General features: G+C 41.9%; 1 protein-coding gene across 1 annotated transcript in view; it reads right to left on the bottom strand.

Annotated features, from left to right (window-relative positions):
• LOC124716776 (PHD finger protein rhinoceros) overlaps positions 1 to 17,062 on the bottom strand; it is a 227,976-nt gene that overhangs the window by 39,389 nt on the left and 171,525 nt on the right. Inside the window, exons 20-21 of the mRNA XM_047243323.1 lie at positions 8,884 to 9,167; positions 3,397 to 3,526 (exon numbers count right to left, since the gene is read on the bottom strand). Of these exons, the coding sequence (XP_047099279.1) occupies positions 3,397 to 3,526; positions 8,884 to 9,167 (414 nt within the window). The remainder of the gene's footprint in view (positions 1 to 3,396; positions 3,527 to 8,883; positions 9,168 to 17,062) is intronic.

The raw sequence follows: 17,062 nt of genomic DNA, 5'->3' as shown, positions 1-17,062 counted from the left end.
TTACGCACCGAGAATGACCAGCTTCGTGTAGTGGTTCCCCAAGTGCTCCAATCCAAGGTCCTCGACTTGTTGCATCAAGGTCATTGGGGAGTGGTCCGCACCAAGCAGCTTGCCCGCCGTCATTGTACATGGATTGGCATTGATAAGCAGATTACGCAGATGTCTACAGATTGTTCAACGTGTGCCGAACACCAAGCTGCTCCGCCTCAACGCTATTTTGAGTGGGCACGCCCTGCCGGTCCCTGGCAGCGAGTACATATTGATTTCGCTGGTCCATATTGGAATTCTCGTTGGCTCATCGTGATAGATGCCTTTAGTAATTTTCCGTTTGTTGTGCCCATGCAGTCTACAACGTCTGCACAAACTATACAGGCGTTGACTTCAATTTTTTGTATTGAGGGTTTTCCAGAAGTTTTAGTGCCTGACAATGGTCCACAATTTACCTCTGCTGAATTTGAAAGTTTTTGTTCTGCCAATGGCATTCGCCATGTTCTTACTCCGCCATTCCACCCTCAATCGAATGGTGCAGTGGAACGTTTTGTACGCACATTCAAGGATCATATGGACCGCCTTCGTGCTACGCACTCTCGTCAGCAGGCCCTCATCACGTTCCTGTCGTCGTACCGGACCACGCCAAGCGACGGCCCTTCGCCTGTGGAGCTTCTCCACGGCCGTCGTCATTGCACCCTACTACGGTTGTTGCACCCCCCGGATCGACCCGCCGCTTCTGAGCATCGCACGCGTTTTCAGCGCAACGACGCCGTTTTTTTCAGAGTTTATCACGGTCGCCGTCGTTGGGAACGTGGTACCGTGATAAGTGTCCAGGGTCGCGGTTTTTATACTGTTCAAGGTGCTACTGGGGTGCACAGGAGGCATCAGAACCAGTTGCGCCGCACTGGCCGCCCGGATTCTGCCGCTCGTTCTTTGTCCACAGATTTGGTCCGCGGCGGGTTCCAGCCGCGCCTTCCGACTTCGCTGCCGCCCCCAGGGCAGCAGCAGCAGCCGTCGCCGCTACCACGCCGACAGCCCGTCCCGTTGATGCCTCCCGCGCAGCTTCATTCGGGAGCGCCCCAGGTGGTCGCTCCGGCGCCTGCGGTCCCTCTTCAGTCGCCACCCGCCTTCGGAGCTGATGGACGTCGACCCCTCAGCCGGGCCGCCTTCCCAAGCGGTGGCTGTGCAGCCTGTCCTGCAGCCGCTTTCCTTGGGCACCCCCAAGGAGTCTGACACCGCAGCACCTTGTCCGGCGCCCACTCAGCAGCCGTCGACGCAGCGTCAGGAGACGCTGCCTCTCTTCGTGGGTCCTGACGCCCCGTCGCGTCCAGTACCAGAAGCTGCGCCCGTGGTCACAGGCGTGCACTCTGACCTCGGTTTTCAGTCGGTGTTTCCCGAGGCCCCGCGCGGCCAATGCTGGGGTGCGGACCGGGGACTGCCACCGACAACAGTCTCCGCCCCGGTCTCTTCTGCTACGCCTGCGGCCAGACCCCTCCCCCGCCATCGACGCTCGCCACGTCATTATTCAACAACAGTGCGGCGATTTGGGGGGGAGGAGTGTTATATCCTAGCCAGTAATGCCAACCGAGCCCGCTGCCAAAAGGTTGGCAGCATCAAAGTCCAGACGCCGTCCGCATAAGCAGCGCCAGCGATACAGGAAATCGCTGCAAGTCTGCGTGCGCCACCGCTGGCTTCTGGCTTCTTAAGCGCTGGAGTCGCGAGCGCTAGGACAGTTCTGTATTTGCCGCTCAGTTGTATACTCGCCACCGAATTGTGTACTTGCTAGTCAGTTGTGTGTTCATCGCAGCAGAGTTGTTGTTTGTCGCCAGCCGACGCTGACCTAGCCGCTCCGACTCGAACTAGACAGATTTCTGTAGACACGGAGTTCACTATTGTGTTTCTGTATCTTCGTCAATAAAGATAAGTACCGACTTTTATTTAATCAGAGTGTTTGGGTTTTCATCTTTCTGTTCACTGTTCCAGCGGACCGGTCGGCTCGCTATTAAAAGTGTGGCGGTGACTTCGTAAGCCGTTTCTACCGCGAATTGTTTGTCGCTACGAACACCGCCACAAAATGTTGCACTAGCATTTTTCAAACATATGAAATATGAATGATGACTCTCACTATAAAAAGTTTATATTTGTAATGTATTAGACAATCTGTAGATGGACACAGCATATCTGCAAGCTGGGATGACAATAAAAGTCATACCACATTCACAGTACCCCAAGGCTTAAGTGGTTTATTCCATGTCATTGGTTCTTGCCTTGGCGATATGGTGCAGGCCATAGAGGAAGAATGACCATGACAATGTCTATGATTTCACATTGACAAGAGAAATCTTGTTATATAGATATATTCAACTTACATCTGTTAATGAAGACAGAATGTTTTTGGACTTTGTCCTCATCAATGTCTTTGTGATGTTCTACAAAATGAAACACTTTTGTAATGCACAGTTATTGTAAATGGAGTGCAATATTCAAGATGTTGTTAATGAGAAGTGTTGCCTTTATTTCAAGAGTTGGATGTTGGACTTGTACTCTTAACTGCTACAGCACTTTGAGAAAAGAAGTTTGATCAGAAAATTTTGGCAAAAGTGCTGAAATACAGAGGTAAACAAGATTAAATAACAGGAAGTGTTGGTCCTCGATCGGACTTTACTTTACCACCAGATATCACAGTAAAGAACCAGCAGAACATTGCAATTCTTGACACATATGTGTCCTTTACATCTTAACATGGTGACTCGTAGGCCTGAAACCTTATGATGATCATCTAAAAAAAAAAAAAAAAAAAAAAAAAAGAGCACTTGAGAAAACTAAGCTTACCAGGAGACAGACTCGCTGGTCCAAATTTAAGAAGGGTGAGAAGAAATAAACATGAATGGAGAGACATTAGAGAGGAAGGGAGGGACAGAGGGAGGATGAGGGAAGGTTAGTGCTTAATATCCCATTGACATTGAGACCATTTGAGATGGAGCTCAAGCTTAGATTGTTCCAACAATGGGGAAGTAAATTGGCCATGTCCTTTCAAAGGAACCATCTCAGCACTTGTGTGGAACCATTTAGGTAAATCACAGAAAACCTAAATCTGGATAGTTGGACACAGATCTAAACCATCCTCCTCTTGAATGTGAGTCCAGTGTGTCAACAGTGTTGCTTGGTGACAGCAGCTAACATTCCCCTCCTTTTCAACCTTTCTCAGTCATTTATTCATTCATCCCTGAGGAAAGAGCAAATACTTGCAAACACTAGGAATAGATTTTTTTCTGCTTTTAAATCTTTATTGGCAGTAGTTTGAATTTTGCCTCCTGAAGGTAACACTGGCCAACCAATCTGTCTCCTTGCAATGTTGTAACACACATTAAGACCACGATTTTGATTCAGCAATAGCCAACCTACCTGAGAAATAATGCTACTCCTGTTACTGGTCACATCCAGGTCCATACCAAATGGTTTCATTGGCTTCAGACCATCCGAATAATCACTAGTATCTATCGAATATGAATTGGGAAATTCATAAGAAGAGTCACTGTGGAAACAAAACAATATAAATGAAAATAATTATTAAATTTTCAGTAAAATATTTACAAAATACACATGTAATGAGTGTTCAAATGCAATTCCCTAAGTCTGGTTATAATTTATTATGGTACATGATCTAAACATTTAACGAACAACCCATTACTATTGCATATTTTCTTCCCATTAGTTATCATTTTACAGTTTTAACAATAACTTATTTATATGAATAAACAATTGGAACTTTTGATATTTTATTTTCTTCTGACTTAAAATATGAGTACAAGGATAATTTACAACAACAATAACAAAAATAATAATAACAATAAGAGACAGGGACAGATATTTCATTGTTTTCCTTTATCATATAAAAGTGCATTAATTAATGCAAAACATGGTTAAATGACTCAAGCAAGAAATTTCATAAAACAAAAACAATATTAAAATTGCATGAACAACATTGCAGATTTTATGGAAGAATTTCATGATAATTTATTTAATGAAGATTGAGTTAACAACTGTGACATCTAATTTACTGAAATATTGTTCGTGTATAGTAAACTTTGTTGTAAGATAATAAGGATGCAAAGCATCTACATACATGCTCCAAAGCCACTGTATGGTGTGCCGCAAAGGGTATCTTGTACCACTACTAGTCATTTCCTTTCCTGTTACACTCACAAATAGGACGAGGGTAAAATGAATAACTATGTGCTTCTGTATCTTGTCTTCACAGTCCACATGGTATATGTATGTTGGTGGCAGCAGAATCATTCTGGAGTCAGCTACAAATGCCAGTTTTCTGAATTTTCTCAATAGCATTATGCAAAAAAGAATTTCATCTTCCCTCTAAGGATTCCCATTGGAGTTCACAAAGCATCTCCATAGTACGTGCATTCTGGCTAAACCTACCAGTAATGAATCTAGCAGGATGCCTCTGAATTGCTTGGGTGTCTTCCTTTAACACAACCTTATGAGATCCCAAACACTCAAGCAGTACTCAAGAATGGGTCACACTAGCTTTCTATACATGGTCTCCTTTATACATGAGCTGCAATTTCATAAAATTCTCCCAATTGATCAAAGTCAACCATTCAACTTCCTTACTACTACCCTTACATGTTCATTCCAATTGATATTGCTTTGCAACATTATGCTAAGATATTTAACTGATGTGGCTGTATCAAGCATCAGACCACTAATACCATATTCCAACATTACAGGATTGTTTTCCCTAATCACTTGCATTAACTTATATTTTTTGACATTTAGAGCAACCTGCCATTCATCACATCAATCAGAAATTCCGTCTAAGCCATCATGTATCCTCCTACAGTCACTGAATGATGATATTTTTCCATACACTACAGCATCGTCAGCAAACAGTTGTAGACTGCTGCTCACCCTGTCTGTCAGTATGATATGTATTGATTGTTAAGAAGGTGTTTACAAGCTTTTTTGGCGTATCCTATTATAAAATCATCTCCCAAAAATCTTCATCTGAAGATGGTAGGTTGTAAACTTATTGAAACATTGTGACAATATGATAACATCAATGCTTGGCTTATCAGCCAAGAAGATTTCACTATCAGATTATAAATACAATGATGACTGTGACTGTAAATGATGGCTTATTAAACACATTCTTAGTTTTAGTTCAGTCATGGCTCATTATTGTCACACTCTTAGTTTTGAATCAATACTTGTTTGGTGTAATTTATAGTGGCCATAGCTCAGTATTTTGATGAATTCTTTCTTTGTAATAAACTCCAGAGTTAAATTGCTTTTATTTGCAATTTGACACTTGTACCAAGATCTCATAACTCAAAATTATATCCGAGACAAGCAAAGTACAATGTAACATTTTTGATATGTGTCACTTCTAAAATAATATTAACTCTCTAAAGCAGCAGTAAAGTTTGGAATAAAATACTTAAACTTATTAAAAATGTGTTTAGGGCAAAGTAGTGGTAGTATGTTATAGTGTTTACAGAAATTTCTCCAAGACGGGGTGATATTTTAAATTTGCCATTTTTTATACAACAGATGCTCTGAGTATCAGAACATGTGATGCTCCAAGAACTAAATTTGGCAGAGACTATACAAAATTTAATTCCTCTCAAACACTTGACAGACAATCACTCAGTATTTTTAAGATAGATTACTTCGACACCTAACTGATAAACATATTAAAAGGTACATTTCACTGATACTAATGAAATATTATTGATATGAATATTTTGATTAATCAAGCTGAAGTTACATCTTCATCAAAAATATTTGTTATCCAGCTGTCCATCAGGCCCTACAAATATGGAAAAAAGCTGTGTAAAGATCGCAGGAGAACTGGTATATGACTTGTTTTTTGTTTTGTTTTGTTTTGGTTTTAGGGCGCAAAACTGCTATGGTCATTAGTGCCTGGTCCGTGACTTAGGCTGCTTTCACAGGTTCTGATGGGTTAGGAAAAGCCTTTTAATGGACTGAAATAGGAAGTGCTGGGTGGATGGACTGGGAAAGTCTTACAAGTGGGTCTTCCACACATATATGATCCTGTGGCAACAGGTTGGGACTGGGAGTGGCATAGGGATGGACTGGGGCGTGGAGATGGGTTCACAACTGAACACCACTTTAGGAAAGAGGATAGACTGCTACGACCTGTAGAAGTGGCATGTTGAATTGCAGACTGGCACAATGAAAAGACAGTTACGCATTGACCTTTTGGTACAGGCCTTCTTCAGAAAGGAAAACACGCACTTATTCACACAGGCAAGCACACTTTGTGCACAGATGACCACTCTCTTGGGCCACTCTGGATAGAATTCAATTGTGTCATGTCAAACAGAGGCAGAAAACTGGAATGGGACAGGAAAGGGGGAAGAGTAATGGGGAATCATGGGGGAAAGGGGGGGGGGGAGGAGAAGTCAGCACCGCCTGGCAGATGGTAGCAGGACAAGACTTCCAAGCACTGCATCAGGAGGCTGTTGGGGAGGGAGCAGAGTGGGGGGCAGGGGGGGGGGGGGGAGGCGGGGGAAGGAGAGAAGCAGAGAAAGGAAAAGAAGACCAGTGGGATACATTGGCAGAGATCACAATGACTGTGAGGAGACATGAATTGGGAGGAGATGATAGAGCAGAGGATGTGGAAACTGTAGGTTGGAGGGTGTATGAACAGTGGATTACCATAGGTTGAGACTGGAATGATTCTGGGAGTGGAGAATGTAAGGACAACTCCCATCTGCGCAGTTCAGAAAAGCTGGTGCTGGACAGAAGGATCTATATGGGCTGACTTGTGAAGCAGCCATTAAAATCAAGCATGTTATGTTCAGCTGCATGTTGGGTTACAGGATGGTCCACTTTGCTCTTGGCCACAGTTTGGTGTGGTCTTTCATCCTGGTGGACAGCTGGTTGACAGTCGTACCAATATAAAAAGCTGTGCAATGGTTGCAGGAGAGCTGGCGTATGACTGATGGCGTAGGAAAAACCTGTGACAGGACTGTAATATGAAGTGTTGGATGGGTGGAATGGGCAGGCTGTACACCTGGGTCTTTCTCAGTGCAGTGAGAAGATCACACTTGTCCAGTATGCTGAAGGTCTCACAAAGGCCTTCACAGACAAGTATTATCTTCCAGACCCAGTCCACAAACAGATTTTCCATATCATATCCCCACAGAACCTCCCAATCCTTCAACTACTCCAAGAATTGAAGGAGCACTTCCTTCATCACCAAGTACCATCCCAGACTGAAACAACTGAACCTTGTCCTCTTTCAAGACTTTTGTTGTCTATTATCATGCCCTGAAATGAGGGACATCCTAGCCAAGATCATTCCCATCTCTCCTAAAGTGGTGTTCAGTTGTGAACCAACCTCCATGTCCCAGTCCATCCCTATGCCACTCCCAGTCCCAATCTGGCGCCACAGAATCATATTTCTGTGGAAGACCCACGTGCAAGACCTGCCCAGTCCACCCACCCAGCACTTCCTATTTCAGTCCTGTCAAAGGCTTATCCTATCCCATCAGAAGCCTGGCTACCAGGCCACCTGTGAAAGCAGCCATGTCATATACCAGCTCTCCTGCAATCTTTACACAGCTTTTTCTATTGGTATGACAACTAACCAGCTGTCCACCAGGATGATGGCTGCCACAAAATGTGGCCAAGAACAAAGTGGACCACCCTGTGGTACAACATGCAGCTGAAGATAATATGCTTGATTTCAATGGCTGCTTCACTACTTCACTACCTGGGCTATCTAGATTCTCTCCTTCCATCACTAGCTTTTCTGAACTGTGCAGATGGGAGCTGAGTTATCCTAACTTCTCCACTCCTGATATCATGCTGACCCCAACCTGCAGTAAGCTACTGTCCTCACACTCTCCAACCAACAGTTTCTGCCCCCTCTGTCGTATCACCTTCTCCCAATTCACACCCTCTCATGCTCATTGTGCGCTTCTCTCTCCAATGCACCCACCAGTCTTTTCTCTTTCTCTGTTCCTTTACTGTTCCCTTTCTGGCCCTTCCTATCTCCCCCCCCCCCCCCACCTCGCCTAGCCTCCCACACAGCCTCCTGACATTGTGCTTGGCAACCTTGTCTTGCAGCCATCTAGTTGCTGTATGCTTTTCCAGGCAGTGTGGACTCATGCCCCACCTGTTTCCTGAATTCTCCCTCCCTTCCCTGCCCCCAGTCTGGATTGCTGCTTCTGTTTGAGGCAGTTGCATTTAACCTTCTTCTGTGCTGTAATACAACATCAAATCTTATACTTGATAGTCGCACACAAGCTGAAATTGTGATAGTACAATAAAAAATGTAATAGCTACAAATGAAAATGGTGTCATTTAAAGAATGTATAGAAGCTGTGGACAGGTATTACAATAAGTTAGATGAAAAAAATATATTATAGCAGTTCTGAAAGGTTCGCAGGAGATCTTCTGTAAAGTTTGGAAGGTAGGAGATGAGATACTGGCAGAAGTAAAGCTGTGAGGACCGGGCATGAGTTGTGCTTCGGTAGCTCAGATGGTAGAGCACTTGCCCACGAAAGGCAAAGGTGCACACAGTTTTAATCTGCCAGGAAGTTTCATATCAGCGCACACTCCACTGCAGAGTGAAAATCTCATTCTGGAAGCAGTGATTGTTGTTTGTATCTGTGTACTGTAAAAACTGGATCTTGCTTATTGTTGGGGCTAGTATTTATGTATCTTTGCGATTGAGATTCCTGCCAGACAGTTAGCAGTACTTAAAATTTCAATCACAATAAATAAAAACTAAAATAATGTTTGATAGCTATAAGTGGCAACAATCATGCTTAATAATTACTTGAAGGCTGCAGGCCCACCCCATATCGAACAGTTTATTAATCAGAAATGTCATTGTACCTGAGGTAGGAGTTCCTGTCAGCAACATCTGTAACCTCCAGTCGGTCCCCGGTGGAGGATGCAGATGGCTGCTGCTGCTGCTGCTGCTGGTGATGATGGTGGTGGTGAGCTTCAGCTGTTGGAGATGATGTGGGGGCCGTCTGCCTCTGCTCCTTGTTCACATTTGCAGTCTTTCCATCTCCAGCTACCACTTCTTGGCTCCTGCTGTGGCTCCGACTGCGGCTTCTACTTCTCGTTCTTTCATCACTTTTTATTTTCTCTCTATCCTTCTCTTTGTCTCTTTCCTGCAAAAGAAATTTGCATGTAAGCTTTTTGATGCTATAGTTTAGTTGTCCATTACGTAAGGAATGAGTTGTTCAAGATAAGTACACAAAACTTTGCTGATAAAATAATGTCAGAGATAACATAAAGTCAGACTATATTAAAATTTACCTGGAAGCTTGTCCAATTTGGAAAATCATTTTAGTTTCATGCGGTTCTGTTTTGAGCAAGTTTTACTGTGCAAAGAGAAGTGTGCTAGAAGGCAGACCTCTTAAAATAGTAAAACATGTAGGCAGGACAATATTGTATGGGCTTATTTTGCTGAACTTCTCAATACACAGCTGATATGAATTATGGCATCTCAGTTAGCAAAATCACCAATTAAAAAAAAAAAAAAAAAAAAAAAAAAAAAAAAAAAAAAAAAAAGATAGCAGAGCTTCAGCCATTCGATGAATTTTTCATAATTAATGTCATCCAAACAAAGAATCATAACATTTTTGACATTCTGAAGCTGTTTGTGGATTGTTTATCAATAAGAGCAATAAATAATAGGTCAGTAAAGTTGGTTTAATTACTAGAACTACAGGGCATCATATATCATGAATGTGGCAGTTAATGTGCACTTTTTAGTGCAGTTTACATAATTATATGTAATATGTTTGCAACAAAGATATGTAGTGGATGGCAATATTATATATTTCACAAAATAACCTATCCACATTCTGCAATTGCATTCTGATGTAAATTCCAATGATGAGCTTCATTATATGTTAAACTCCAATTGGTTTTATTTTACACTATATATAAATGTGTGGATGGATATGTGCGTGTGTGCGAGTGTATACCTGTCCTTTTTTCCCCCTAAGGTAAGTCTTTCCGCTCCCGGGATTGGAATGACTCCTTACCCTCTCCCTTAAAACCCACTTCCTTTCGTCTTCCCCTCTCCTTCCCTCTTTGCTGATGAGGCAACAGTTTGTTGCGAAAGCTTGAATTTTGTGTGTATGTTTGTGTTTGTTTGTGTGTCTATCGACCTGCCAGCGCTTTCGTTCGGTAAGTCACCTCATCTTTGTTTTTACTATATATAAATACATACATATATATATGTAATCAATGTACATTTATGAAACAAATGTTAATATTTGACTCCTTAAAAACTGATAAAATACTGAATAAAAGAAATCACACTGAATAGCTTGATAATTTCATTTCTTTTATCTCATCTGTTCACTAAATCATACAGTTGTATAGTAAGATTTCATATAGTTAAATACTGTATTATAAGCTTCTAATTGAAAATTGTTCAAAAATACTACTTTATGAGTTAATTTTCACAAAATTTACCCTGGTAGAGCCCACATCACACATTCATCTTAGGAACTGAGAGACTATAAGTACAGCATTGCAAGAAGAGGTACAAAACAACTATTAGTACTGGTAATAAATAATTGGACCAATAGCATGTATTTTGAGAAGGTATGAATATGTTGAAGCAATAAATGTGTTAGCATTCTTATTAAGTAAAACACATTGCACATTAATTTCAGTAGCATAAATGTAATAAATAAATTCTCCTGGATAGAGAGATGGAGAGTGAGACAGATTGAGATATGTCAAATATTGTCAAATACATTATATGTTGGAAGTATACATCATCCTGAGAACATAAGTTATGGATATGACATATTGCACATGCCAATCATAGTTACACAAGGCTACTTAATTGGTTAAAGGAGGAACAGCACTTCATCTAGATTGGAAGAAATTACAATGTACAATACGCAGGATTCAAGCATGTACTCATTACTGTTCTTGCTTCATGTTAACATACGGTACCAACAAAGAAAATGAGCTAGGTAGAAAGATCTGAGAGTTTGGATGTGCAAATTGCAGGAGAAATTTCAAGTTGAGTTAATATTGTTTCCCCTTAAGAATTTCTTTACCATTGAGTAATTCTTGAATAGGAATAAGTAGATGGTTACAAACCTGTAAATGACCAAGATACAAGCATACAAATTATTGGAAGAAGTACATGCTACTTTCAATAGAATGGCTTGTTCCACAACATGAATGTTGTAAAGTTGTGACAGTAAGCTGACTGTGCCTTTGGAGCTTTTGCATTATGTTTAGTAGGGTACTAGCATGGTGAGTTGAATAACACGTGATTGTTTGAAATGAGAATGATACCCAGAGTGCTAAGTAAAGGAGAAGGAGAAAAGCAGGCATGTTTATTAATCACACATTAAAAGAAATAAGTGTTTCAGTGATATAAAATGTTTTTGTCTTCTGAAATTTTTATGGTTCCAATGAGTGACATGGCATGATGATTCAGTTCCTGTTTTGCAGCATCAATACCTTACAACATGGTGTGTAGGGCATATAATTAACTAACTCTGCTCACTAACCAGTAAATTCCCTTGTGGGGAAAAACATAACCAGTCTTTCAGTTACAGATCAAGTAGCAGAGGACATACAAAAAAGGAGCAACTTGAGTGGTGAAACTTCATATTCAGATTTACATTTAGACCAGAAAAACTTGTTCCATTATATCCAGCACAAGCAAAAATAGGAATTCTTCAAATACAAGAACATCTGATCTTTTAGAAACACTTGGTAATGCCCATTTACAAAAACGAGATAAGCAAACCACCTCTAATTACAGTCTCATATCACCCCTTCCAGTCATGAATATATATAGTAAGATTATCTTACACACAGAGGAAGTAACAAAACTTGTATGAGACAAATTACTGTCTACAAGGCTTTTCAGTTTAATTTAACATGAAGCATTTTAGGAAACTTCCAAAGATCAGCTAAAGCTTGGATGTCCCTGAATCAAATCTCAGAAGAATTCCAGATCATTCATGAGGTCATTTCTAAAAATAAAGAAAACAAAAGATAGAAAGAAATATTAGAGAAATTATCTATGAGAACAGATGTTAACAATCAACGCTCTCATGCATTGCTTATTGCAGACAAAAGCATTAAGAAGTATATAGCTAAATAAAATGTCTTTATGACCAACACATTCCAATGATGAGGACAAAGTTGCTAGGGTGCAGGCAGCAATGCTAGACAAGGCTCTGCGTGCACCTGCAAAACAGGCAACAATGCATGTACATGGCACTTGAGAAAGAACCGTGGTCAGTCGGTATTTAGCCCTGACCCTTCTCGTTACCACTTTGATTGCACTGCCACCTCGCCCACCCATAACATTGCAGGACTAGAGGTGCCAGCTCCTCTCACTGCAATTCAACTCTCCTGCACAATTGCTGGTGGCTTACATCTGGCCGCCAGGCAGTAACAATCTCAGACGTTGAAGACACCATTGTCAGCACACACAGCTGATGGACAGCACTGTCTTGACAAACTGAGTAGCAACTTACATGACATAATCTCAGAGTGGAGTGCACTCAGTTCATTCTGTTATGATTTGTTGATGCACGTACTTGACTCTACTATTGGTATCTTACTGTACTCAGTCTGGCATCATACTCAGACTATGTGTGGAGCTCCTAACCTGTATTTTCATTAATGTGATTTTAATATTATACACAAATGATAGCAAGCACCGCTGATGATTGATGTGCATTTTTTGATATAGTAACAATGTCAACAGGTGCATATTTAGGGGTAGAGCTTCAGAAATTACTGCAGCAGCAAGTGGAAAGCCAGAGGCATTTGGAAATGCAACAGCAGGAGCACATGGCCATGTTGGACAGAATGTTGACCAGCCCGTTAGCACAACCTTTAACACTTGCCAGCTAACCTGCCACCTTTTTCCACCTAAAATGCAGCTGTTGAAGACTGGGAGTCATACGAGAAAGATCTACAACAATATTTCATGACTTAAGGTAATGGATGCTGATACCATTAAAGCCCTCCATCTGTCTTGGATATCTCCCCAAATGTACCAATTGTTATGGAATTTAGACACTCTTTGGGATCCTGCCTCACTGTCATTTGACAAAAGTGTTGTTTGTTGACATTACACTGTCATCAATTTACCTGTGTCTTTTATCAGTGCCAGGACAGACCCCATCAATCATATTGATCTTGTGCTGTGGAATTACACGGTTTAAAGTGAAAGTGTCACTTCATTACTGCTCAATAAAGAAGTCCACCAATGAGCTCTGCAATATGAAGACCCCACCCTAGAAGATGTCCTTTATACTGCACAATCATTTGAGGTTTCCCATGTGTCAGGCCATCGATTAGATTCCGGGGTGGACATGGCTGCTTTCAAATTAGACAGTGGTTGGCATTAACATTCCAGCATGGCTTCAAAGGCAGAAGTTGTGGCTTTACGGCATGCTCAGCTGCCACGTTCCACACATACTCGGCTATGACAGACAAACATCTACAAACCCCTTCCTTCTTGCCCCACTAGTTTCTTCAACACAGCTTGCTGACCTGCCCTCAACATTGGCCTTCTTTATGCCCCTGTAGGAAGATGGGACATATTGTGGCAGTATGCCACACTTGGTCAGCTCTGGCTGCAGTTTTGATCTCTCAAGCCATGGGCATTTTAAGTTGTCAGCCCTGCGTGTGACAATCTTACGCCTGTTTCTAACAAACTGTTCATCAATATGTATATTAACAGGACACCCCTATGATTACAAGTGAATACAAGTGTGGCAGCATCGTTTCTTAATTCTATCACATAGCTGTGCCTCAGCTCCTCTCTTTTGTCCCCTACTTCACATTGTCTCATCGCTTACAACTGGCAGCAGATCTCTATTCTTGGAAAGTTTATGGCAGAGATGACATACAAGACAGTACAGCACTCATTCATTGTGGTGAGCAGCGCTATTACAGAAAATTTGTTTAGTTTGGATGCTTTTATGGCTTTTGGATTCATGATCGCTGACTCAGTTCACCTAGTTTCTGACTTTGTGCCCTATAAAGAACTAGATGAACTCTGCAAGAAATATTCAGCCCTTTTTTGCCTGGGTTAGACAAAGCCACAGATTTATTGATGCCTATTACTCTTAAACACATGGCATAACATTGGTTTTTCACAGCAGGCTCTTTGTGATCAAGTCAAGGTAGAATTCCTTAAGCTGGCAGCTATGGAGGTCATTGAACCCTTATGGTCTAGTCAATGTTCTATACCATTAGTGATTATCAAAAGCCAACTGGAAAGCTCTGACTTTGTGACAGTTTCATGGTGACAATTAATACACAGTCTGTGGTCAACACCTACTGCGTACTGCGTGCTACATCCAGAAGAACTCATTACAAAACTGTTGGGGGGGGGGGGGGGGGGACAGTATTTTTCTAACCTCAGTATGTAGCAGGTGCATTTCCAGCTGCTGCTGGACAAAGAGCTGTGACAGCTCCTTGTAGTGAACATACCATCTGGTCTCTGCAGGTACAACCAGTCAGTTTTTGGGGTCAAAAGTGCTTTGAACATTTCTCAGTGTTTTTATGGAGCAACTCATACAAAGTGTTTGTCATTGAAGCAACTACCTTGATGACATTGTCATCACGTAACCACCACCAAGGGTGATCTCCACAACCTTCAGTTTCTGTTTCATTGTGGGCTGTATGTCTCAAGTACTGTCGGGACAAGTTGTATTCCTTCCATCCTTCTATTGTGTACCTGGGGCATGTCGTTACCCATCAGGGGATCCAGCTGACAAATGGTGCAGGTATTATGGCCCTTCCTTGTCCAGCTAACATGAAGGAGCTCCAGGTATTTTCAGATAAAGTTATGTAGTATCACAAAATCCTCCCATGCCATATCTCTAAATCAGATGCTCAAAAAAGTTGTCATTTGTTTGGACACCAGCTTGTGAACAAATGTTCAAGCGTATGAAAGACTGAAAGATATTCTTCAATCAGCCCCTTGTCTGGGCACCTATCAGCTGGGTCAACAGCATAGTGTGTTCCACTATCATAGACATAGGCTGGAAAAAGATGTTAGTGAGAGTGTGCTGTTTAGGTAATTAGCATTTAGAGAATTTCCACTGTTCACACTTCAATTTTTGTTTGTGCAGGGATGATGTGAGCACAGGACATTGTCAAAGCAAGATGCTGTCCAGAGTCTGTAACTCCTCTGGAGATAGAGTTTATACTTTGATGTTGTGGCTTGGTGCTGTTTTAAAGACACAGAGCAAGTGCCTCTACTAACAATTTAAACTCCAGCAGGAACGGTTGATAGAAACTGGGGAGAAATGTCATTCTCTTACATGCTGTTGTGAGTTACACTTACAATATATTGTTCTGAATAATAAGAGATTTATTACATAATATTGTAAATGTTAAATATGAGAATAAATACAGAAGAGTTCTTTAAAAGGGCAGTTAATTCATTTTGTAGTGAGTTGCTATAGCTGTGGACTCTCTTGCAGCCCTTGATCCTCTGCAGCTGGAGACAAAATCTCATGGTGCAATTAGTCACACAACATAGCATGTCCACTGCATCAAGAAAACATGAAGTGGCAACCCTAAATCTTCAAGAAGATAAAAGTGCTCATGAGCAACATCAAGGTGACAGATTGTTAGTGAAGTTTCAACCCATAACCAGAGCCATAATGCTTCAGTAAGGATGCATCTTAAAATGGCTTGGGGGCCTTGCTGCCCTAATGAAATGCCAACAGTTTTAAACAGCCAATTGCTTTTGCCTCCAAGATGCTCAATGCAGCAAAGAAAAATCACTCTCAAATTGAGAAGGTTGCCCTCACTATTATTTTGTCATCAAGAAGTTTCATGGCTTTCTATGTGGTGTCAAGTTTCACCTTGTTATAGATGGAAAACCTTTAGTCTCTATCTTTAGTCTGTGGCACATGTGCTGGACAACATGGACCAGAAACTACAATGGTAGGCACTGTTCCTCAGTCATAATCACTATGAGTTTCACTTCTGCCCAGTGGCTCAGCAGTACAATGTCAACGCTCTCTCATACCTTCCTGTGGCCCCAGACCCTTGCTTTGATCAAGATGAGGTCCTTTGTTTCTACCTCAAGATTGAAGCTCAATGAACATCAAATGGGTTCCCTCTTACGAATTCCCACATCTCCCATGCAGTCAGCCGCCATTCTGTTCTTCATCAGATGCAGCAGTATATTACGCAGAGGTGGCTGGAACAGCTACCAGCTTGAGTTTCAGATCCTGTACATAATTACTTTGTACTGTGTCACAGCTTGACTCTCTGTAATTTGGCTGTATACAGAACACAGTGTACCATAAGTTGTCATTCTGGTGGCCTTCAGGTGGGACATCATTTTCTTTGTGCACCACAAATATGAAGGACAAAAGTGCTGGCTTGCTGGCATGTCTAAGGCCAGCGATAGAGTGTGAGATTGAACATTTAATTGCTCCTTGTCCTAAACGTGCAGGTCACCAGACCATCCCACAGCAATGTTACTCTATGTGGCCGGAATCTTCGTAACTGTAGGAGAGTATCCAACTACATTTAGTAGGCCTCTTTTTGGAAGCTTATTGGTTGGTGTGATAGATTGCTACTCTCAGTTCCCATACATGATAAACTGCCCCTCTACAACCCAGATCTATTTCACAGAAGGCCTCACCTGCACCCTGGTGACGGACAATGGCCCACAGCTTATCTCACTGTCTTTGCAAGATTTTTTTGCACACGGTATCCACCACATCAGATCACCCTCTTTCCACCCTCAGTTGAAGGGGATGCAGAACATCTTGTACTATCATTCAAGACACAGATGAAGAAGTACATCAGAGACATCTCAGCAGAAGACGCATTCACACGATTTTGCAGTTCTTACATGTCCACGTCAATTGATGAGAAGAGCCTGGCTGAACTGCTGCACAAGTGCTAGCTGCACACAGTGCTGCATCCTCCTCAGGTGCCTCCACTGCAGTAATATGTGCCAAAACCCTCATCTGGCCTCGTGCTTTTGGTCGTCGTGAGTGCCGGATGCTGGTGGTCGTCCAGGGCC

Source organism: Schistocerca piceifrons, chromosome 9, assembly GCF_021461385.2.
Source record: "Schistocerca piceifrons isolate TAMUIC-IGC-003096 chromosome 9, iqSchPice1.1, whole genome shotgun sequence".
Lineage (NCBI taxonomy): Eukaryota > Metazoa > Arthropoda > Insecta > Orthoptera > Acrididae > Schistocerca > Schistocerca piceifrons.
Note: the sequence above shows the minus strand (reverse complement) of the source record. Positions and strands in the feature narration are given on the sequence as shown.